This window comes from Amphiprion ocellaris, chromosome 8 (genome assembly GCF_022539595.1).
Source record: "Amphiprion ocellaris isolate individual 3 ecotype Okinawa chromosome 8, ASM2253959v1, whole genome shotgun sequence".
NCBI classification, from domain to species: Eukaryota; Metazoa; Chordata; class Actinopteri; family Pomacentridae; genus Amphiprion; species Amphiprion ocellaris.
This window is the reverse complement of record NC_072773.1, coordinates 17,541,179-17,566,327: the sequence shown is the minus strand read 5'-3', so window position 1 is coordinate 17,566,327 and position 25,149 is coordinate 17,541,179. Positions and strand designations below refer to the sequence as shown.

The 25,149-nt window shown below is 39.3% G+C and overlaps 1 protein-coding gene across 6 annotated transcripts in view; it reads right to left on the bottom strand.

The window, feature by feature from the left end:
* The window catches only part of LOC111583762 (IQ motif and SEC7 domain-containing protein 1-like), a 205,546-nt gene that overhangs the window by 66,966 nt on the left and 113,431 nt on the right, over positions 1-25,149 (bottom strand). The window contains exon 1 of one of the 6 annotated variants that reach the window (XM_055013038.1): positions 9,931-10,111. The exons of the other annotated variants lie outside the window; for them this stretch is intronic. Coding sequence (XP_054869013.1) covers positions 9,931-9,995 — 65 coding nt within the window. The 5' untranslated portion in view covers positions 9,996-10,111. Of the gene's footprint in view, positions 1-9,930; positions 10,112-25,149 lie in introns of those variants that run through there. 6 annotated transcript variants of the gene reach the window in all.

Genomic DNA, 25,149 nt, shown 5'->3' with positions numbered 1-25,149 from the left:
TTTCTTGTGTCTTTCAACAACTATTAAATCACTTCACTGGGTCTCTACCCAGTAGGCCCTTTCATTAATCCCTCCATGTCTTTGCCTAATGTGTGTTCTCCTACAAATCAATAATTAGCAGTGATGACTGGCTAGAAGCTTAAACTGAAACCTCATGTATGACTCCAGCACAGAGCACCGAGGCAGCACCAGTCTGTGTTTATGGAGGCTGCAGGAACAGATTGTAGGAATATTTAGACTCTGATTCAGCCATGTTGTGCTGCAACAACGTTAACCGCCTCGGTTAATTTTTACCTGCATGTGGAGGGTTGGCGGGTGTTAATTTCAAGCCCTGGAAGGCTTGCCGTCCTGCTCAGCCAATTATTTTCTCAACGCATTTAAACACACAAACACACACCAACGTACACACACATCTGAGCACCTTCTGGTTGTTCTGTTCTTCTGGGGGTGTTTGAAGCCCACAAAATACTGCAGAGCAACAAAACACTGATTAATCTCTCCACACGCCACAGTTGGAGCAGTGCAGGCTGTTTATATGAGCCTGTTTCTCCCCCTGCTGCAGTAAAGCTGGTCGCTGTGTATATAGGATCTGAGCTGAGCAGACATAATAAGCCCTGATCATCCACCCACAATCCTCAACACACACACACACACACACCACACATAGGCACAGATACTGTATAGTGCAGGGTAGTTAGCATTTTGCTGCATCATGCCTCAGTCTGTCTGAGGAAACAGGAGAAGCAGAGGGAAGGACTCAACAGTGAAACTGCCAAGGACGATTTCTGTCCAACACAGTCAGACAATAACAAGCTCAGGATTCTACTGTTTCTATTAGGAACTCCTCTCTCCGGTGTGCTTGTCATTAGGAAATATCCCAGTTTTTCAGCTCTGCCAGCAGCAATGTCCAACACTTTGGAACAGAGTGAAATATCTCAAAACCAACTCGTTAAATTTCTAAGAAATTTAAAGGAACATCATGTGTGATTTTGAACATTAGTATCACATTCAGATAGCAGCAAACAACTAACTGGAAACTACTAGAACAACTAAAGACATGTGAGTCCCTCTCTTTCAAACTGTTATTCCATCATGTGCTTATAAACAGACAGAGACTGACCCCCGCACTGCAGCGTTCAGCCCCAACATCCATTTAAAATTACATTTAGCACACTTTTATCCAAACCAATGTAAATCTGAGAGTAGATGCAACACAAGGTTGGCAGGCAAGGCAGCATTAAGGACTTTACCTAAGGGTCCTCACAGGACAACTGCACCCTCACCGGGATTTGAACCACTCTAACCAATCATCATGCCAAAGTCAAGGGTGTTAATCACCGAGTTATCCAGCTCCAGTTTGGTCACAGTGACTGCAGGCTAAAGAGATAGGAATCCTTCTCCCCAGCAACATTTTCCAGTTCCTCCTAGGGAATCACGAGGTGTTCTGAGGCCAGATGAGATATGTAATCCCTTGAGCAAGTTCTGGGTCTCACAAGGTTTCCCCCAGTTGGACAGAAAACCTCAAAAGGAAGGTCACCAGGAGTCATCTTCCTTTTGGTGCAAAGGAACAGCGACTTTACTCCAAGACTCCTCTTCCTATCTCTGAAGCTGAGCTCCACCAACCAGCTTACGGAGGAAACCCATTTTGGAAACGTGTCTCCTCGATGTCACTCTTTCGGTCACTAACCAGAGTTCATGACCATAAACAAGAGTTGGAAAGAAGACTGGGAAATGGAAATTGAATGGTCCAGTCTAACACCCACATTACTGTTGACACTGCAAGTTGGGTGCATCACTGTCAAGTATTCAAGTATTATAGAAACTAAGTAAAGTACAGAGAGTATAGTGATTACTGTTTTACTGCATCTTGTGGTGTGTTAATACGCATCTGTCCACAGAAGCACTGCAGCTCTAACTCCTACATGACTTAACAATGCTTTCTCAGTTCATAGTAAAGAGTACTTACAATATAGTGGCAACAGGCATCGGAGATTTAGTCAGAAATACAACTGAAGTTCAAGCAATAATCAGATCCACAGCTTCACCCAGAACAGCTAGGCAGAACAGCTGCAGCTGCTCATAGCCTGTGGCTGTATGCTGTTGCAGCTCGGCCTTTGGTAAGGACTAATGAGCAATAAATGTATCATGCAAAGTGTCACATCTTCTCTCCTTGCTGTAGCATCTGCAGGACCTTTTCTCTAAATGTATTACAGCTGGACTGGACCAACACACTTACTGTTCGCATGAATCAGGGAAATGTAAAAATTGTGATTTAGTGAGCTCCGTAATGTCTTCCTGAGCTGTTTGTTGAATATTCACATGTTCAATAGCAACCAGTAGAGAGCTAGATGTGGTAGAAGTCTGATGGAATTTATTTTTATTGTATAATATTGAGCATAAAGTAAAAAAAAAACAGGCATAGACAGATATACAGTATATGCCAGTAGAAACATCCAATCCTTAGTGCATTCTGCAAACATCAACCAACAACTTGTCAGCATCTAACTACTTGCTAGCTGTGTTTTGTTCACCGTCTTTAGGCAGCAGATGAATAAAATTAAATAAAATAGGGATTCTTGAAAGGATCAATGTCACTTTAGGCATTTCTGAACTGACTGACTGGCACAATCTTCATGCAGATCGTTTGTTGCTGAGTGTCTGTCTGCCAGACAGGTGTTGTAAAGAGAAGGGATAATTTCAATTATCAATCAAATCATTTCATTGAGAACAGAAATTGAGCACAGTGTACATTTCTCATGTGCTGTTATCACTGTTTTAGTAAACAGACATATGATTTAGGCTGCAAAAGCAGATGTGTTATATGGCATTGGGTAATAGGAACACTATCCCTGTGGATCCTGGATTGTCTTAAACACACAAGCTCTGCTTGGAGGCCATTAAGCATCACAGAAGTCTTTGTCATCGTTCCATGTGACTGCCTTGTGACAAACAGTAAAATATTCCACCTGGTGGAACAACAACATACTGCAGCTAATCTACAATACATTCTTTGACAGGAATGTAAAGAACACAGCTGGTCTTTTGGAGTTTGTGAAACCACAGTACACCATGCCCTCTCCTTACTACATTTCAGACAGTACCCTACTGGAGCTTTACAATAAGCTTCCAGGAGGTGAACACATGTAACATTGAGGAATGGCTTTGGTTTTCTGAATGCAGTGCAGAGCAGTTCAGTTGTCAAGCATATACATGACTTGATCAGGACATCCCTATTATGAAAACAATGTGAGGCTTAAGCAGTCCGAGTTTAATGCAATAGATCGATATCAGCCACTGTTCAGTTTAAAACTCCCTCAGAATGGACTATTGGATAATAAACATGTAGGTTGTGTTCATTTGTCACTGAAAAAAACTGAAATACTGCGTATAAAAAAACATTATTCCATTTTAAAAGGAATTACAGATAAGAGCTCTCACAGAACATACAAACAGAAAGTAATTTGGTGTATTTACAAAATGTTAGCATGTGTATTATCTGGGGAAATGGTATTGAAATGAGACTTGGTTTCAGCAGATACCAAAATTTAAAACTTGATCAGGACATCCTCAAAAGTAGTTTCTGATGTAGTAAACTACTTTCAGCATGTTGGTGTATCTTAGCTTGCTACATTTCTCTGAGAGTAACTTCAGTATAGAGGAACTGCTAGTTTAGCTCACTGACTCTTCCAGGTAGCTTATCAAACACTGGTTTAGATGTACTGTAGCTCAACAGTGTGCTCAGGAGTCTGTTCCAAACATAAGAAGTCAGAGCACAGCAGATCTCTAAATAAATACTGTACAGACTGATGAAATTGCTGTTGATATTCACAGTCTCTGGAGGATCAATCATCTCCTGTAGCGTCAAAAAATTCCCTCATATTCAAGAAATATTTAAATCTAAAGGGCAGATTGCCATGAAAAATTTACAAATTGTCCTACTGTCCTACTCCCCGGACGATGAACCCTTCAGATTTTTTCCTCTAGCGCCACCCTCAGGAAAAGCTTTGCCTCTTCAGCTCCACTTCTCTCTAAGTCATCAACATGTTGCTCCTTTACAAGCAGTAAAGTAATGGTGTGTACTGAGCGCAGGAGTCTGTAGGTTCCTTCACCCTGCAGCTTCTGTCCTGCTCAGCGTTCCTAAAGCCTGAATGTGTCCCAGAAAGCGTGAGCGGGGAGTCGGGTCAGAATCAGCTCGGAGGTTTCCAGGCAACAGCCTCGCTCTCCTCTGGGATTAAAGCAACAATGCCGCTGAGTCAACTCCTTCAGCAACGCTCCCCCAAACAGCCTGCATGACTCAGTTTATGTCTTTTCTTCTTCAACACTCCCACTGGCAGAGCAGAGAGCTAATGAAGCGCCTCACTGCTGGGGCTGGGGGTTGGAATCCCACCTGTACCAGCAGGCTGAAGATGACTCCTCAAGGTACTGAAATGAAGCTGCTTACATCAGAAACAACCATTAGAACAGTCCAGACTCTGAATATGATTATCTGCAGTAATTCTACATAATACAAGATACTGAAAGGAACAAAAATACAAGAAGGAAGCACGGCTCTGCTCCGAAAATACCACGTCTGTTCTGACAGCTGAACTTAAACTCTAACAATGCGGCAAATGTCCTCTGACTTCATTCAGGAGGACATAGTTATATTTAAGTGACTTTGGTAAAACATATGAAGGGTTTTTCATGCTTTGGGGACTTTTGGGGGGCTTTAGCCAACCCCAAAGGAAAATCACAAGCGCTACAATGATAAGAATTGAGAATACAAATGGCAATTCTTAGGAAGTAGCTATTTTTGAAGATAATGTTACTAGCTGTTGTTTATTAACTCTGGCATAATTGAGTTATATCAAATGGTCAGAAATAAGATGAAAATGCAGATTTCTGCCATATGAGGTAACACAGACTCAGTGCCTCTACTGTATGCAGACTGATCTGCTGACTGCCATGCAAAAACCTTAATATGGTGAAAATTTGCTTCCCTATTTATTGCTTTATTTGAGAGGAACAAAAACAAACACTACTATAACAGCATCACAGATATACAAAATTATATTTGCCGAAATCTCTTGGTTGTAGGTGGAAGTAGGCATACTTTAAATGTAACTAGAGCTGCAGTCTAACATTTCAGAATCTCCACTGCAATGTGAAGTGCGGCAAATTAACTCAAACACGTCATGCCCCAACTTTATTTGCTGCTTGATAGGAAAAGAGAACTCAAGAGTTCTCATCTCCATGACTAATCTACAAGTCTGTCTGATGCAACATCATTTACTCTGATTTAAGGGCGCTCGGATACACTGGGTTTTTAAAATAATTTTATTTACAAGATGCTATGTCTGTTTGCATGGAAGCTTCACATCTGCACAACAAAATGAGCATGAAACGGGAGCGAAATACTGAAAAGGAAGATTTGGTGGAACATAGAAAGTTGTATGGAAATATTTCAGCTACAGAAAGGATGATGTTGGCCAAAAACAGGTACTTAATGTGTTACAGGTGACAACACTAACTTGTTTAACCATTTAAAACAATGTCAATTTTACAATATGTAGCTCTACTGTAAAGTTTAGCTGCTCACAGTGGTTGGAAATATGTCCCAAATGGATGCCAAACATACAACCAGAACCAAGCTGTATTCTTTTTTTTTTTTGCCTTTTTCTTTAAGTTATCTGGTTTCTTCATCTCACTTTGCAGATGTTTTATAACAACTGCTGAAGAGAAGTGTTGCGTGCATATTAAGTGTTCTGTATGCTGCACTGCTGACAGGAAAAGACTATAAACAGCTGCTGTCTGTGATTACGCTGTCACACAATTCAAACTGTGGAATTTACTGTCTGTTTGTGGGAGAAAGTTTCCAACAGGCAAACATATAGACAGACTGTCTTCATATCTGAACGTGTGCAGGATCACAGTGAGAGTGTGAGGTCTGACGGGTCAGAGAGGAAAATGTCAAAACAGCGATCGGCTAATCAGTCGTCTAATTCAATCTGCACTGACAGCAGACTCATTACTGAGGCAGATTAACCCCATAATCTCTCATAACAAGGGAGAGCGAGAGGATGAGAGACATAGAGGAAGAATGTGTGCTGCGAGATGTGTGAACAAAAATTCAATAAGTAATTAAGAGAGAAACGCGGAGAGAGAAAATCAACCAGTTGTATCCATTTATAGGAGTTGGCCCAGCCCTCTTTTTTTCGCTTCATGAATCACTGATTTCTATCAATACTCAGAAGTTGCCCTGTATTTGCTAACCCTCCATCAACCCTAACAGTCAGAAAAATCTGAATGAGATATTTTCTCTATACCATTTAGCCACAGGAGAAGTTGTTTTTGTCAGAGATGACTTACACTGTGAACAGTCTAACCATCTTGCTACTGAACCTAGAATAAGTCTAAACAACTACATTTACAAAATAAACAACTTGCTAAAATGACTGGAAATTGGTGCAACATCGAGGTCAGAGGGCTGACAGACGTACGATGACCTGGCAGGACTGTAAGGGTCTCACTTCCTGTACTGTCTTATCTGTTACTTAACAAACAATGAGTGTGTACCAAGACTCTTTCAGTTCCACTCTTGACATGTAAATAAATCCACAAGATTAAAGCCCATTAATGCAAAAATCGCTCACCCAATTCGGGAATTATCAGCCCATGAAATGATTGTTATCACTGCACATCATTCCTGTCCAGATGGGCCCATAGAGACCTCCTCCACCTTCTAGTAGGCTCAGTAGGTGTGTTATCATCCACCCTGATCTGAAGAGCTAGAGTAAAAAGCAACTGGACTTCTCTTTCTGGTTCTTGAACATGTTTCACCTGTCAACCAAGAGGCTTCTTTATCTCTGCAGAATCAGAGCTACTTGGTTAATTTCAGGCACCAAAAGTATTTGGTGAAGTTTAGAAAAGAATAATGGTTTGGGTTAAACTACACCCTTACTATGTTTACCATGTTATCACTCCAATCACTGATAAACAGAAAGTAACCCTGGCAACATCTATCTCTTGCTGTTGTGTAAGTGCATGTAAAATCTCAGGTGGATCCGTCACCTTGGAAACTTTGAAAACACAGCTTTGTGACGGGAAAAATTTAGTAAAAATGAAGTATTTTGTCCAAACCATGATCTTTTTCTGAACCTAAACAAGTAGTGTTGGTGCTTAAACTTAAACAAGTAGTTCAATAGAGAGGGTAAAGGGCAGACAGGGGCAAGATGTTGTTTCTGAAAGTCGATCTGGGTAATTCCTTCCTCGTGAATGTTGTGAAAGACAGCACAGATTGATGGATGGCCGATGTGTCTCTGTCTCTATGACCATAAAATCTGACAAATGAACCATCTAGTAGTTTGACATTAAAAGACAGGTTGACAGTGATATCTCCCAAATCTGCAGTAGTCTGATTACACTCTTCCTCCTCTATGGTCTCCTGGACAGTATGCTGAGCTACAGCGGAGGGAGTTAACTTAAAATACTGTGAGATATTATTTGATTTGTCTGACACAGATCAATGAATCCTCTTAATGGCTTCAAATAAATGACAACTGTTTCTGATCACTTCCACAGGATGAACAGGTGGAATGATTCAGCTTAAAACAGACTTAAAAAACACACTGTGAACACAACCTTTAAACCTGGCAAGAGTTCCCCACATCTGCAAAATGTCAACATACACTTCACTTAACGTCCACTTCTTCTAATACCACTTCTGAGCTAAGCGTATCTCACAATCCATCACTGTCCACTGTGAAACACCAGTCCAGCTGTTGGAGGCTGCTTCCAGGACTGATGATAAGCATGAAGATGTTTAAGAGGTTCAGAGGGCCTATATGTTTGAGGATGAATCCATCAAACTGATTCAATTATTCCTCCCAGCATCAGTGTTTGTGTGCAGAAAAGTTTCTCCACCTAATTATTTCTTTATGTGAAAATAAAATGACAGTAATCCACTTGGGTACAGTTGGCAGCTGCAGGAAATGAAAACACATCATACAAGTAGAAACTTAACTGCTTGCAAATACTGCTAGTGTACACGGATGGATTACCGAATGGGACTACCAGCCACTGACCCCAAATTTAAAGTGACTTGATGTTTTTTGATGGAAAACAACTGCCAAAAGACACAATCTGACCGTAAACAGACTCTAGATTACTTCAAAAGTCGACAACAGTACCACGAAGTGATGCAAAGCAACCACAGAGACATAAAGAGGTCTTAAGCAATCAAAACAAGCCACAAAGCGAAACTAACTAACCACAAAGTGGCCAAAAACTGATCACACAACGGCATAGCACACATACAAACATGCATTAAAAGACCACAACATTACCTAGGAGAGAAACCCACTAAAAACTGACCATAACATGACACATAACAACCATAAATGATGAAAAGAAACACAAGGAGACTAACAATAAGAGAAACTGACAATAAAATGATCAGTGACCATAAATTGACATAAGAAGAACATGAAACTAAACTAAACAACAACAAAATGACCAAAAACTGACAATAAACTGACAGAAAAGAACCAGTGATGGAAAATTACCACAAAGGACTATAAAATGACTGTAATATAACTACAAATAGAAATGTTTTGACAAAAAATGATCAAAAAGTGACCACAAAGTCATGTTAAACAACTGCCAATTGACAGACAATTATTTCAAAGACTGAAAACAAAAATGACCAAAAACGTTACCATTAACCAACATAAAACAAATAAAAACACAAATTCAAAAATTATAGAAATTTGCAAAAAGAGAAAGTAACCAACCACAAAATGACCGAAGTGAAACAGACAGAAAATGACAACAAATAGAGAGAAAATGACCACAGACAGAAATGGAATCAAAACGACCAAAAGGTGGCAAAGAATACAAAGTGATGCAAAACAACTACGAAAAGATGACCACAAAGACATGCAAAATGACCATAAATTGACATAAAACAACAACTGATGGAAAACAACCACAAATCTAGGAAAAGTTATGACGACCTGACATAAAATAGCCAAAAAGAGCCATTAATTGACCACAGAATGAGCAAAAAAAACACCACACAGCGATGGGAAATGCCAACGCTGAGGGGATTGGAGGGTTCTTGCTCTGCGGAGGGAGGGTCATTTCCACATATAAGCGCATGTAACACAACCAGCTCACTGTTTATCAGCTGCTGAACAAGATGGACACTAAGTCCTATAACTTCATCTTTAAATGACCTCCCATCACCAGCACTGCAGCAGCTTTAGCTCTCACTGTTATGCCAGTAAAGCATATTTGAGCTATATTATGAGAAGCTGGTGTCATTTTACTGTGTGTCAGCAGGTCATTAATACTGCAGACCTGTTTGCTGCTTCGAGTTTCGAGCCAAAATTGCTCAAAAATCTCTCTCAGCATGGCTTCATATCAATTAAACTTCTTCCATTGGATTCATTTAAGGATTTGAGCTCCACTTGGACTCCAAAAAGAATCCAACATATGTGCACTCACAGCTCATAAGCTGAAAAGTTGAAGCTCCTACAAGCTGCAACCCCTACAGACACAGGTGGAGAGAAAAGGCCACGCACACAAGCTCACACGTGCACGCGCAAAACGACAGGTCATTAGTGGCAAAAGGCGCCTATTTTTGCGCACATTCCCAGCAGCCCGATCCCCGCTGATCCAACTCCAGCAGCAGCTACAGCTCCAGTAATTCTGCTAATAAGAGCAGCATCGGTGCTCCTCCAGCAGCCCGCCGCGCTGTCATGTCGCATTTCATTACCATTTACAACCATCAGCTGCTCGCAAAAAAACACAGAAAAGCTGCGCAGCGGTGCGGCATCACGGGCGGAAAACACGCAGTCAGTGTGGAGGAGGCAGGAGAGCGGAGAGGACAGAGCTGCCGGAGGAGATGTTTGTGTCCCCGGGTTCCTGCTGTTGCGGTTGTTTTCTTACCAGTAGAGCAGCTTGTTGTGCAGGATCGCGGGCGTTTTGTCCGAGGCGCAGTTGATGCACCACATTGTTGCTGCTGCCGCTGATCACCGCCGCTGCAACAACAAGCAGGAGGACACCGAGAGGAGAGATACGGAGATCCGGTGATCCGGTGCTGCCTCAGCGCTCTCTCTCTCTCTCTCTCTCTCTCTGTGTGTGTGTGTCTGCCTCCCTCCACCCGCCTCGTCAGAGCATCCTCATCATCAGCATCCTCATCATCCTCCCTCCTTCACCTCCCTTCTCTCTCTCTTTTCACACTGTTGTGTCTTTATGCTCTCCAGTCTTCTTCTTCCTCCTCCTTTTTCATTTCCTCCCGTCATGATCTTCCACTTAGGGACTAATTTGGAGCCTAAAATGACAAATTTCCACGGCTGTGGCTCATGAAGCTCTCTGACTGCAGGGAGGGAAAAGTTTCCTGTCAAAGTATCAAAGGCTCTCTTGTTATTTATATCCGACATTTACAGCTGATCCAGTGTGAAAACAACCGAAAAACACGTCTAAAGTTACAGATTTACCTGCAGCTTTGGTTGGGCTTGCATTTAGACTTCTTATAGTTATTTGGGCTAAGGAGTACCCAAAGGAAAAAAAAAATCGGATTATATCTAATATCTGGTTATTATATATTTAAATTTCTATTATTATTATGAACAATATGCTCTTTTTGAAAAAAAATGTCCACATGACGCCAGGTCTTAGAAGGTTAAATATTATGGTTTAGACCCTTATTATTTAAAATGAACTTACTGCTTAACTAAAGGGAACTAAATACTGCACAATATTATACATTATACAAATTTTACATTATACAATTTACCTGAATGCTTTTAATATTTGTATATATATATATTTAATAAATCTGTATCTTATATAGTATTATATAAGATACAAATTTACCCCACTAACTTGAAATAAATATTATTGTGGGGTTTTATGCTTTATATATATATATATATATATATATATATATATATATATATATATATATATATATATATATATATGGGGATAAAACCCCAACATAATATATATTATATACATTTAAATGACTTTAAATATTAACATTTAGCCCCTACGGTATTATTTATTATATAAAATGAATTCACTACTTCAAGCTTTACGTTAAATACCATGAAAGGTAATAAATTATGCTATATATTGTAAAAAAAAAAATTACTTGACTAATTTTGATATTAAGGATTTGGCCCTACAGTATTGTATAAAATATTAATTTACCCCACTAACTTGAATATTTCACTTAAGACTATGGAATATTATATGTTATATACAATTACATGACCACTTTAAATTTTTGGTTTCAGACCCTAAAATATTATTTATTACACAAATCAACCCAAATACTTTAAATATTAGGGTTAAACCCCTACAATATTATCTAACATAGAAATTTACCTTTTTGTTTTAAATATTAAGGTTGAAACCCCACAATGATATTTATTATACATATTTAAATGACTTTAAACTCTTCAATATTATATATTTGATCAATTTTAATGACTGATTTAAATATTACACTTACCACCTCACAAAAATATATACTATCTAAAGTTACCTGACTCCTTTAAATTTGTATATATACAAATTTACCTGACTAATTAACAAATAAAATTAAGGCCCTACAATATTATGTGGTATATACAATATATAAATTCCTTTACCATTTTTTAAACCAAGCTTGCAGAAAAGCTTAGCAGAAATTTAAGCTCTGAATCTCATTTTCAGTAAAGGGACTTTGAAACAAACTGAGGGTTGCTGTTTGTCCTATTGTATATCTGTGTTGTCGTGTTCTATCACTCATTCTCCCTGTGTTGATAAAGCTCAGATCCAACATTGCCAAAGCTTCAGCAGTAATCATTCCTGATAAAACCAGCTGTAATGAGCTCTGCCTCGATGCATTATTGCTCTCTCTCTTGACATTTACATTCTGTTTAATAGGGATTCTGCCACAAACCATAATCCTGACCTCTCTACTGTTTCTGGCTTCATGTGTGGAATAAAAAAATAAGTGTAGATGCATGTAAAGAACATTTAAAGGTTAAATGCTAAAACATCTTGTAGTTTTTTTTCTGTTTTTTTTTTTTTTTTTTTACAAATGAAAAACAACTTTTAGAATACATCTGACTATTTTGATAATCACTTGTACAGCTTTGAAGATTTCAGCTCTGAGCTTTATCTCTGACATCTGGGCTCAAGGTCGCACTCTTAGACTGGCACAAAAACCTTTGCTCGCATTAAATCCAGACTTTGCTCAAAGGGTTATTGAGCTTTTGCTGTTCCAGCTATTAAACTGTGGAATTAATCAGCCCACAGACTGCTCCGTATTTTCTACAGATGTTTGAATGTGCTTTTGTCTGACTTGTATTATATATATTTTACCTCTTCTTATTATTGTTAAAAATTCTATTACATATTTTATTAATCATTGAAAACAGTCACGATTCTTTAAACGTGTAGTTACAGCAACCGTATTCACCTAAAATAACTGTTTCAATATGATATTGAAGAAACTCTCTTCTGCTTCCCTGATGAAAAAACAGCAGTTGCGTTGTTTGTTGCACTAATAACTGTAAATAAATGTAATAAAGTAGCTAAAAAATATCTGTAACTCTGATCAGTTATCTTTATTAGCATAAATATCACCACTAACAACATCACCAGAGCCTGAGCTGCCTCTCTTTCTCTCTCTCCGGGAAAAATATTCATTGACATGGATCTAACGGATATAATTCACAGTAGAAAAGACAGTATTGATCAGGTGATTGTTGTACAAATAAAAGATCATTCAAAGTGGTTTACAGCTGCAGGGTCATTGCTTCTGAAAATGGCATTTAAATCTGAGCCTCCTATTGGCAGTGATCATTAAACAGTAATCAGCTTATTGCCTTTTGCATCTGAAACCATCTTCACGAACATAATAACAGACTCTGTGGTAATGATGTCCACTCAGTCACTGACAAAAGACACAACAGTCTCAGCTCCTCAGTTCTAGTCATCATCACCCATCGCACTCGGACTTGTGGAAGCAGTAAAATCACAAGTGTAAACAACAATACAGAAGATTTGGTTCGCTGGAAATAGCTAATGTCCCCTAAAAGCAGTGAATCAACTGACTGATAGCTGTTACCGCATCTCAGAAATACCTTCATTCTCCGTGGAGCCTTTTTTGTCTCAGTTTCCCTATTTAGACAAGGAATCCATAATATTACTGTTTACAGCTTTCTTCAGCTATACCAAGACACAGAATGAACCACATGACAGCTCTGTCTCTCAAAAATTACACATCTGATCTACAAAACTAAACTGCATTTGTAATTCAGCGGTATACATTTGTTTGTGATGTATCATAAATATGTTTCAAATCAACACCTTTACTATTCTACTGCTTTGCTGTTACGTTTTAGCCAACCTCTGGTATATTAGATTGAGTGTGAGCATACCACATTAAATAAGAAGATACAGTAGTGGAATCTATACACATTTACTCATGTTAATTTTGTACTACTTCGTACTTCTGCTGAACTTGAGGTGTAGAAGTCTAAACTGCCATCATTATTTCTCTGTTTTAAAATTCTTGCAAATACAGTGCTAGGTAGTGGTTGATATGTTCAGTAGTAGGAACATTTACCTTAAAATACTCCTCAATCATGCCTCTATTCAAAACTTAAAAGGCACCGTTCATGGAAAACTAACAGGAAGCAGGCTCTGTATTTCTAAGGTGACAGCTACAGCAGGCACACGCAGTAAATATTTCATACAGTTTTAGAAGGTGTGAGAATACATTTCTGTTCAGACTGTTGACTGCAGCATGACTGCCAGTCTGAGTAGCTCATTAGCAGAGAAGCTGCGGCTCAGTTTCAGCTGAGAAAGATGAAAAATATACAGCAACTGGGAGAAGAAGTCACAGCTTTATTTCAGGTAATTAAAAAAACACTGCAGGTAAAATGACACTTCCAACTCTAACAGCCGTGAAATGGGAATGTCACGGACTGTCACGCTATCCACACAGAAATCTGTTTCTTATTTTGGTGATGGGATGCTGATTGGCTGCAGAGAGAAGCTCTCCAGCCTCAGTTTTCTGACAGCAGCAGAGGAGTGAGTGGCAGCTGACTGTTGCTGTAGATGCTGATGATGATGTGCAGAAGGGCTGCAGCCGTGGGGCAGCAGGAAAGAGGGCGAAACGCCAGCTGTAAAACGACCCAAATATTCCAGCAAACTCTCCTCTGAGGGCATGTTTACTTGAATGTGCTGAATAACTGACATCTGTGAAAATTAATGCATTTTAGTGTGAAGTGTGCAGCGCTGAGGTTATACTAAAACCCATACAAATCATCCCGACAGACCGCAAACACGCCGCCAGCGCCTGCTGTAGGTAAAGGTGTAAACAGACTGTCCTGTCCACACACAGCACTGATTGTTTGCTTTAATCTCTGAAGCATCAAGGCATCAAAATCACACTATTTATCTTAGAAAGAAACACAAAAAATTGTTGCATTTTCTACTTTCCAACAGTTGTTGAACTACTCATCTGTGACGTTCTCGCCAAATCTAATTTTAAATTCCTATCAAGGCTTTATTCTACATGCTGTCTGCATTTACCAGATTTTGAAAAAACTTGGTGCAACCAAGAAGCCATTGATGGCTCAGATGCACCCAACAATCACTTGACAATAATCTGAGAACTGGGCTGAACTGCAGGCTGTGTTTACACTCATTATTTATGGCACTTTAACTGTGTCACACAGAACAAGACATTTTTGACCTCTCTTTACTTCTAGCTATGGTTGTGCAGTTTCCATAGAGGTGCAGGACTTTATATTGCAGTCTCAAATAAACCCACAGTGAGAAAAGTCAAAACCAAAAACTGTTCAGAAATTGCCTAGAGTTCAGAGGGATAAAGGGGAACTCAACAGATTTTACATGTCCAGGTGTCCACATGTTCTGCACTGTTCTGACCTTTTTTTTAAACAAAGGTCAAATGTCTCCTGAGTCCGATTCAAGAGCTGGGAGAGTGAAGTCAGTGTCGTGCTCATTTGAAAGACATATACCACAGGAAATACAACAATGGGGGTTTGTTATGTTAGCCTATATAGGGAATTTTAAGTTGGTGATGGCAATGTTTGAGAGAAGAAGACTGCTACTCAACAAGGACACTGAAAGAGCAGAAAAATAGTGCTTATTGTCTTCTTGGAGTCTAACTAAAAGCAGTGTTTCAGAGCTACTTAAAAGAACCGACTCTGGACTAGGTTATTGATTCCCCCCTATAAACAACCCTGAAAAGTTAGTTCTACAGGGATGGTTCCTGTAGTTGGAACACACACAAAAAACTTTAAGCCGCCCTACAACAATCTCCAACTCCTGGAGTAGAAATCAGTCTAATTGTTTTCCAGCTCACAGCTTTACCATCATCCACTCGACTGGACTGAAGCATCTTGTTGTGGAGTCAAAAATGACACATGAAAACAGCTTTTTATATACATCAGTGGACTGATTTGTTAAATCTGCCTTAGTGGAAACACAAACAGAGCTGGATGGAAATCCAGCTTTAGAGAAGCTATTTCAATCATTATCAGAATGTCTTCACTGTCATTGTATGAGAACAACGAAATGGAAAGTGCAGTCTCTAAGGTGCATAAAGCGATCGTTTCCAACTGTTGCCATAGAAAATATTAGGTGACTCATAGTTGGAGCTCTTCAATTGCAGAGAAATGTTCCTGGTTAAAGCCCAAATGATGAACAACAGGCGGCTTTCCACTCGGGAACTTGGGACTTGTTGCCTCTTTCAGCCATTCTGTTTCCATTGCAGTGTCAGATCTGCTTCAACCATGATGTTAATATAATAGCTACTGGACTGAACTCCAGTCCTAGGAAGCCTAGACAGTATTTTTTTATTGATGGTGATGTTAGAGAGAAGACTACTACTTGATGAGGACACTGAAAGGACAGAGAAAATGCTGCTTTTTGTCCACTGTGAATTTACCCAATTGGCGTCAAGTTCTGCCCAGCAGTTTTTCAAGGTCATTCAGAAGTACCTACTCTGGAACAGGGTCTTTTTCTCTCCCCTGAAAGCAGCCCTGAAAGGAATCTACAGGGACAGAGACACACACAAAGGTTCAGGACAGTCTATTGCAGCCTACTGACAAGTAAAAAAGTCACTAATACATGTGAATTGCTTCACAGTTTTAGACACATCAACTTTAAAATGTTTACGTTGCAGAAGGTATTCGGAAACACCTGGAGCACAGACGCATCCATAATTCAGATACTGGTTATTGACTGGTGTATTACCAGCCTCGGCAGCTCTCTACTCCCTCTCTCTATCTCTATCCGTCCTTCAATCTCAGGACAGTTACCGTGGGCAACAAAGCGTGAAACATGAAAGAGCTTCCCCTTCGTTTCCGTGGCAACGGGAGCCATGCTATTACATAGTTTTCTGCTCTGCTCGGTGACAAAATGTATTGACCCACACATCCTTCAGCACCTACTCTTCTATCCGACCACTCGTCTCTCCTTCATCCTTTTATCTTCCACACTCCCTCGTCCTCTTTCCTCCCTCTTTCATTTTGCTTTTGCCTCTTTCCTTTTCAGTAGCATTTTTCATCTCCTGCTTTCTGTCTCACTTCATCTCTCCGTCTCTTTCGCCATCCATCCCTCCGTCCATCCCTCCACAGTAACTCTTGAGCCCGAGGACAAGCTTCTATAATTCATCATTACTTTTCACAAGCCACCCTCGTCCTCCTTCTCCTCCTCCTCGTTCTGCCTTTCCTTTCTCCTTCCTCTTTTCTTCAGTCTGTCCCCATTCAACCTTTTTACTCCCCTTTTCTAGATTTTGGAGTAGAACAAAGACGAAGAAAAGGAAGGTGAACTTAGGGGGTTATTTGAGGTTAAAGAGTTAGTTCACTGTAAAACTAAAACCTACATGTTACTCTCTGACTGCAGCCACATTATTCACAGTCCTACAACACGTCTTCTAGAGTTTCTGCTCACTTGGTTCTTGATGGGCTATTTTAAGGGTAATATCACAACGCTTTTCCCTCTTATCTTCATATCTTATCTTATTCATGATAAGGTATAGCAATACACGCTGTATCTTTTTTTTTCTCAAAACAATCTTGGTTATCCAGATCCAGATGATCCTTGCAGGTTATTTATATTTTATGTTGAGAAAAAAATACTATGAAATTGTTATGTTTTTACATGTATCTCAGCACAAAATGCTGGCAGTAGGAAGATTCTGAAAATAATTGTGTAGGGGAGATAATCTGAAATCTGGTAATATCATTTTATGACTAATAAAAAAAATCTGCAGAAAATTTTATTCTAAGTGTACTTGCAGAGGTGGTTGGCATATATATTTTCATCTTGCAAATTTATGTTAATATCCATGTAATGATTCAATTGCACAGATTTTAACATATCTAGATATTAACATATATATGCAGTGATGAGTTCATCAGTAATTCAAACAAGAGCAATGGCTGTGGAGATTGACACAGAGCTCGATGCAGGTTGTAACTACGACTAAGTCTGACGTAAATTCTAAATTCTTTTTCTCCCTGACACTTTGTGGCACAGACACAAAAACTGTCATCGTTGGAAAGGTCAAGTCATGGGGCTTCATTTAATATGTGCAGTAAATAGTTTGAGAGCAATTCAACCAAGATGAAGAGATGTGGACGTGGCAAAGTGCCTCCATCAGACTGTAAAGGCTGTAGGGGTTAATCATTGCCAGTTTTATAACCCACTCTCCCACCACTGAATAAGTGCACGGCTACAAGATACAACTCAGTACATTTACTGACTTAGACAACTATTCAAGCTGCTAAACATTGTTTTGATCTGTTAGGTTGAATAATGTTGAATAATGTTGGTGATTGCACCACCTTAATATTGTGTGTGATTTAAACTCATATGTCTGTGTCAGTTGATTTAAGGTGTCAGTTGATACCTTAATGAAATTGGCTTAATAACTTAATTTTTCTGTCACTTTGAGTACCTGAATTTCAGGCCTGGACTGGCAATGTGTTGTAGAGGAATAGCTAATTCTCCTAAGTCAATGTAGTCAGTTGGTTTCTTTAGAATTTGTCATGACTAAAAAAAAAAAAAAAAATACATAGATAAAAACTGCGACAAAACACTATTTTATAATAGGTACAATGTCTTGTTTCAGTTACTGCAGAAATATAGATTTTTTTATGCCTGTGTTTAGAGTCTGGGCAAAATTCTTTGTTCAGGTAAAGGACAGATTTCTGTGTATGACTTGAGACACAGCAAATTTAACCAATATGTTGACCAAGCAGCAACACAAGTGAGGACCTCCTTCTAGCAGCATCCTTCAGTGTATTACAATCACATAGGGTCTTCTGTACAACTAATCAAACCATGTGTGAGTTGTAGATGAGGTGAATAAAAGCAGCACTGCCCTGACAGAAAACTGTCCTCTGCTGAAATTAAAATCTGACATTACACTGTATTCTGGTGACAGGATTTTATTCATTCACACTATTACTCTCTTGTCTTCGAAGTCTTCTTTGATTTGTCAAAGGAATGGAAAGAAAGGAAGTCTTGTGAGGTCAATCTGCAGCTTAGTGCAGTAAGTAAGATGAGTGATACTCAAGATTTATGGAGTGCTGGAATAGGTTGGACTGCAGGTCTAGAGCAAAGAGCAAAATTCCTGAAATACTGTACAAATCACCTGAAGGGCCACACAGGGAATCTGTTAAACCTCTACATCTCAAAACCTGCCATCGGGTGTGAAAAGCATGTTATCTTAACAAATAATTACCACAGTTACACTATTTATCAGAGCCACAAACTGTAAAAACAGAACAACGCGTGACTGAAGGTTCCATCAGGAAAATGAACAAAATAAATTGAAGATATTTCATCAAAACTACTACATTCTACATTTCTTACAGCATCCTAAGACCTGAGCTTTGGTTGGGCTTGCATTTCAGATTTCTTCTAGTTATTTGGGATACGGATTTACCAATAAATATAATAATGGGATAATATCTAATTTCTTATTATAATGCTTATTATATTTATATTATATCTATATCTATATTATTATTATTAATACTACACTTTTTGACAAAAAACAGGTGTCCATATATGTGGATGCCACGTCTTAGGAGGTTAAAAAATACACCAAAAATAAAGCGTCTGCACCACATTCTGAGCTCTTTAACAACAACAACAACTGAAACGTCATTAATGACTCAGCTGCAGTCAAGTCATGTGACAAAAGAGTTTTTTGCTGAACTGCAGGCTGTGTTTTCATGAGCAGATAGGAAATGATAATAGACAGAGGAAATGTAAGTCATAAAAAATATCTATAGCATGTAGTCAGCCAGCAACACCTGTGGGTCATTACTGGTTGATTCCAAGGATTTTTTTTTTTTTACCATTTAAGGCCCAATGATCGTGTCATAGTGCACAAAAGCCATTTCTAAAAATAATGAAGCAATATATCTGTCATGTTTTTAACGATTCACATCTTCTGGCCACAGACGTTTTGTTTACAGTCCTTCAATCAAATTTTAATCAACTTCATTAACCTGAAACTTGCTTTCATTGAAAATAATACAGAGTTTTGCAAAACTGACCCAAATCAATGTTCACATAAAATGTGAATTTTAATAAAGAACTTTGAATTTCACAAGTGTATTTTTAAATGCGGCCTTATAAATTTAAGTGTTTGATATTCTTCTTGGTGCTTGGGATGTATTTTACACAAAAATGTAGAGAAAGAAGAGTCAGGAAAGAGGAAATGGAAAACCTTTGGTGAGAATAAAGAAGGGGAGGGAGATGGGTAAAAGGTGAGGAAATTGAACTGAAGTTTAAAGTGAAGAGAGAAGGAGGAGATGGAGGGACGTGGAGACAAAAAAGGGGGATTAGGATGAGAGAAGTGAAAGAAGAAAGATGAGAGGAGAAAAAATAAGTGGAGGAGATGATAGAAACAAAGTCAAAGTGGGAGGCAAAATGGGAAAGAAAGAGAAAGAAAAAATAGGAATCAGGAGAGGGAAGGAAATAAATGAAGAAAAAGAGGAAAGGAGATAATGAATGGAGGAAGAAAATGTGATTAATAATGTAAACAACAGCTCTCCCTCCCTTTTATTTATCCCTTGCTTTCTACACATCCATTATTTACTGATCTCACCATCTTCCTCCAAATCATCATTTCTTTCTCCAGGACTCCCCCTCTCTTTATTCCTCTGTTTTGTCCACTTTCTTTTGCTTTGACTTCTTTCTGTCTGCCACTTATTCCATCTTGTCTCCTACTTCTTTTCTTTCTTTCTTTCTTTCTTTCCTCTAACGTTTCATCCTAATTTCTATTTCCCTTTCCATTTACTTTCTTTCCTCCCTCCAGCTTCCTTCCTTCTATACTTTACCTCTCTCCCTTTTCCTCCCCTCCATCCATCCTCTGTTTCATTCCCTCATTCACGGTTCTACTAATCAACTTGGCTCCAAAAATTAGAGAGGGAGAGAGAGAGAGAGAGGAAGAGCGGTGGGAGGAGGATGTTGCTTGGAGACGGTTGCTGTGTAACAGGAGGGGAGGGGCAGAAAGAGGAGGGGTGGCTGAGGGAGTCAAATGAGGGGTTGCTATGACAACGCAGGTTTCATACTGTCACTCTGCGTGTGTGTATGTGTGTGTTACTGATTTTAGCACAGAGTGGGAGGGGTCTGGGATCAGAAGCATATGGAGAGAAATGCAACAAACACACACACACACACACACACACACACACACACACACACACACACACACACACACACACACACACACACAGAGAGAGAGAGAGAGAGAGAGAGAGAGAGAGTAAGAGAGAGAGGACGTTACACATACTTACATTCCCTCCGAAAAAGTCTTCCTCACAAAATAGGACATTTATATTATGGGATCTGGATTTTTGTCCCCATAAGGAAGTCAAATCTCCAATGTATGACTGTGTAAACAGATTTATGTCCCCATAATGTCAGTAAAACAACACAAACATTAGGGAGAACGTAACTGAAATATTTCTAGCAATGCAGAGAGGAAAGGATTTAAATTAAATACATGCAAATAGTAGCAACACGTGACTTGGGGCAACTGAGGTATAGTGCCACCTGCTGGCAGTAGAAAAATGCCTGGTTGTGGTGCCGCTGGGTAACTTAAAATTCTGGATTAATTCCATCAATCCGTTCATTAGCTATACAAGCTTTATCCTTTGTAGACTGGTGGTGGTGGTGGTGGTGGTGGTGGTGGTGGTGGTGGTGGTGGGGGGGGGTGACTAAGGGTGAAGGCAGGGGACATCCTGGACAAGTCACAGTCTATCACAGAGGGAACATTCAGCATATAATAATAATAATAATGAATCCCTGGCTGCACTGCTATTATTTGTGAATTCTGCAACTCAAGTTTAATTTAAATGCTTAATGTAGCTGCTGCAGGACTTTCAATAAATTAATTCTCTCACAGGACCATTCAACCAGATCCTAATGCTCAGGATGTGTAACTTTGCCTATAACTTCATCAACGAATCAAGCCTTGAGTTACTGATAAGCAACCAAATGCTGACAGCTAGTGTGTGCTCCCCATCTGTGTTCATGCTCACCTGCACACAGATGTGGTTTGCATGCTTCCTCCCAGCTAGAAGTTAGTTTTAAGCAAATCAATTCAACCATGAGAGGCAGTGAGCAGAGCAAGATCAGCCCAGAAGCAGAGACAGTGATGACTGCAGACCATAGACTGTATAGGACAAAGATGGACAATCTTTTTGTGACATCACCCACTGGTTTCCTCAAAGGCGTTTTACACGCGTTTTTACACTGCACCAAATGTTCTGACTCTCAAGTCAAAGTAGACCTCAAGAAGATAAATACACAAACACACAAATACGCAGATTAGTCCAGAGAGACATTAAATGTGTGTATAAACGAGGCTCCTGTGTGTGTGAATCTGCATGTGCGCTTGTGTGTGCAGCAGCTGGATCACACCTCAGGACAGTCATCTCTCTGCAGCGTTCACCTCTGCACCCCTGCTCTATCTCAGCGCTAAAGTTTTATTACATTCCTACATTCTCTCAGCGGAGCTCAGTGTCTTCAAATTCTCTGCTGTGCAGAGTCAGATCTGTCTCCCTGCAGGAGGAGATCACAGCAGACACGACTGCAGGAGACGCGACCAGAAACACAAACAGAAAGTCGTCTGACGCAGAATGTAACACCTCCATCGAGAGAAAATGCCAGTCACTGAACTGTATGGAGGATGGCAGGTGTCACGGGAAATATTTGGAAACCTGTACACATACAATCAGGTATCACAAAACTTAAATACAGCATTTCAGGGTTCCTAGATAGCTCAGCTGGTTGAACAGGCAACCCGTAAACTGGGGCTGTAGTCCCCGATGCAGCAGTTGTGGGTTCGAATCCAGCCCATGGATATTTACTGCATATCATTCCCCACCTCTTCTACCCATGTTTCCTGTCTCTCTCCACTGTCCTATACATCAAAAGGCCAAAAAAAATCATTTAAAAAAATGCAGTACTTCAGAAAAAGCTCCTTTCTAAGAGGAGACTATTGGTACTGACAGCTGGGGTTACTAAAAAGAATGAGTCACACAGAAAACGTCAAAAATATAAATGCATGACAAAACTTCCCAGCATGGCCTGGTGACTAAAACTAACAATTAAATGACTAAAATATGACTTTAGCTAATGCACGTTTTGCTAAAGGCTAAAAACTCAGGGACTAAAATTAATACTTGAAATGAAATGAAACAATTGTTATATTCAAAAGAACAAATCTTAGAAAATTGAGTTTGGAAACTTAACTTCCTTCCGTAAAATAAATGCAGCAGGGCTCAAAGACAGTATACAGTGAGGCAGGTTGTTGGAGGATACATTCAACAAGGTGAGATGTCTTTCTAGAGATCATTTACAGAGCAGAGTGAAAAGGTTTACTAAAGGTTTAAAAATACAAGTAGTAAAATATCTAGAGTATGTAGACTCACCATTTTTCCCACTCTTGGTAACGCTTGTGGGCACGTCGAAAAATGTTTGTTTTTTCATGACTTATGGCATTATATCTGTGTTATATTGAGCAGAAGACATATTTGAGTTCTCTCTAGACATGGCTGTGCTGATTCCAAAGAGGTGCAGGACTTTATATTGCAGTGAAAAATGACAGCACAGTGTTCAGAAGGTTAAAGGGAGGGGCTTTGAGTGTATTTAATGAATTTTACTTCTGCTAATCTTTCCCAGTTACAGTAACAACTTATTTTACATGATTACAACAGGCAGGTTTAATTTATTTGAACCTAAATGTGCTTTACAAAGGAGAATATGTGCCTTTTAATTCCGGAAAAAAAACGGTATTGAGTTTTTACCCTTCATTAAAATGCTGTGCTGCTAGCAGAAAGGCCCGTTACTTTACATAATAGGTGTGTGAAGTACAGAGATCGGTGTCTGCATCGTGTTAATTTTCACCAATCTGACTCCTCGAGTATTACAAGAAAAACTGTCAGTTCAGTTCATTGTGTCCGGGGCTTGTTCAATCTCTAACATAAAGGGTGCATTGATAATAGAAGATGGGTGGTTCTGACAAGAGCTCCGGCCCCACAAGTTAAAATCTCTCCTGCATGCTGCCACCCAGAAGTCTTATCACAGCTTATCACTGGTTGAATATTAGACAACACTTTCACTTTTCCAGTGCCAAGTGGGAGGTCACTGTAAGTGCAGTGAGGGCCCACACTTTCATAGGGAGGGTCTCACATGCTCAGCTGTTTGCTGTTATATCAGTGCTGTATTTATATTAAAAATCTAGCAAATTGCACCTTTAAGTAAAGTGGATATTATCATTTCAGAGATTTTACAGTGTTTTACAGCAATAATATAACTTTCTCACTGTAAATTAAATCACAGAGTTCTCAGGACTCACTCACTTTTGATGTTTCAAAAACAATCTGGATTTTAGTTTAACTGCTGCTCATTTTGTAACTTGGAGCTGTTATTTATTCCAAAGAACATAATCTGCAGTTTAGACATTTAATCAGGTTTAATGAATTTCAGTACTCCCAGTATGCCTCACACTGATGCCTGAAGGTTGAAGAGGAACTTTCACAACACATTTATGTGCGTTAAAATCTAAATTGGTACATTAAGTTTGCTGTATAATGTGATGCGCATCAGCTAGTGTCCCCCAGCTTAACAAGACACTAATTCAGGTTTAGAATCTCTGTTTTAGTGTGGATTTTTTTTCTTTAATTTGGTCCCATTTGCTGGTAACTTGTTTCTGTCCTGAAGCTAAACCCATTAAAATGCATTTAAATTGTCCCAGCTGACACTGAGGACAGAACTGCATGAAATTATCTGTTAACTGTTCCCTGATGGCGGCTGGGTGTGTTGCTCAAAGGCACCGGCAGGGAGTTAAACCCCTGGCATTTCTGCATTGATCTGTCATCTTCATTATCCGCCAATCTCTCATCTGTTTCCCATAATTCCCAGTGTTGGCGAGGTGCGTGTTTATCTTTGTTGTGCTTATTCAAACTACAGGAAAGTATTCAAAAACAGAAGCCTGGAGCAGCCTCAGGGAGCGACACATCCATCCATGTAAAAAAAAAAAAAAAAAAAAAGGCTTCATTCAAATGTGGAGATGTTTTTTTTCATTAAACATAATGAATATTAAACAATGAAAATAAGCTTTTTAGGAATCCAAATAAAACCAAAGTTGTAGAGAGAGGTAAACCAAATAAAAAGACAAGTAGTCTGTTCTTCCAGGAGAACCCCCAGTCTGAGTCAAAGAGACCTCTGACCCCTCTGGGGGAAAGTTACATCCATGATGCATCCAAATTAATGCTACTGAGCCTTTACTCTGGAAAATATGACAAACGCAGAATGATAAATTTCTTCTTAATTTATCCCATTAAAACACCCAAAACAATTCTACATTTATCCTGTTAACAGGTACTAGTGCTCCATGGCTCGTCTAAAACCATTAAAAAGATATGAGTGACCAGAAAACATTGGGTGACATGTTCCTTCATTAAAATGGACACACACGCTAGTTTATTTCAGTCCTCTTTACACTGTCCTGCTGCTACAAACACTCGAAGAACACCAAACGTGGATTCACCCACCACTGAAAATATGAAAGTGCTTCATTATCTATCTCATAGATAGATCAGT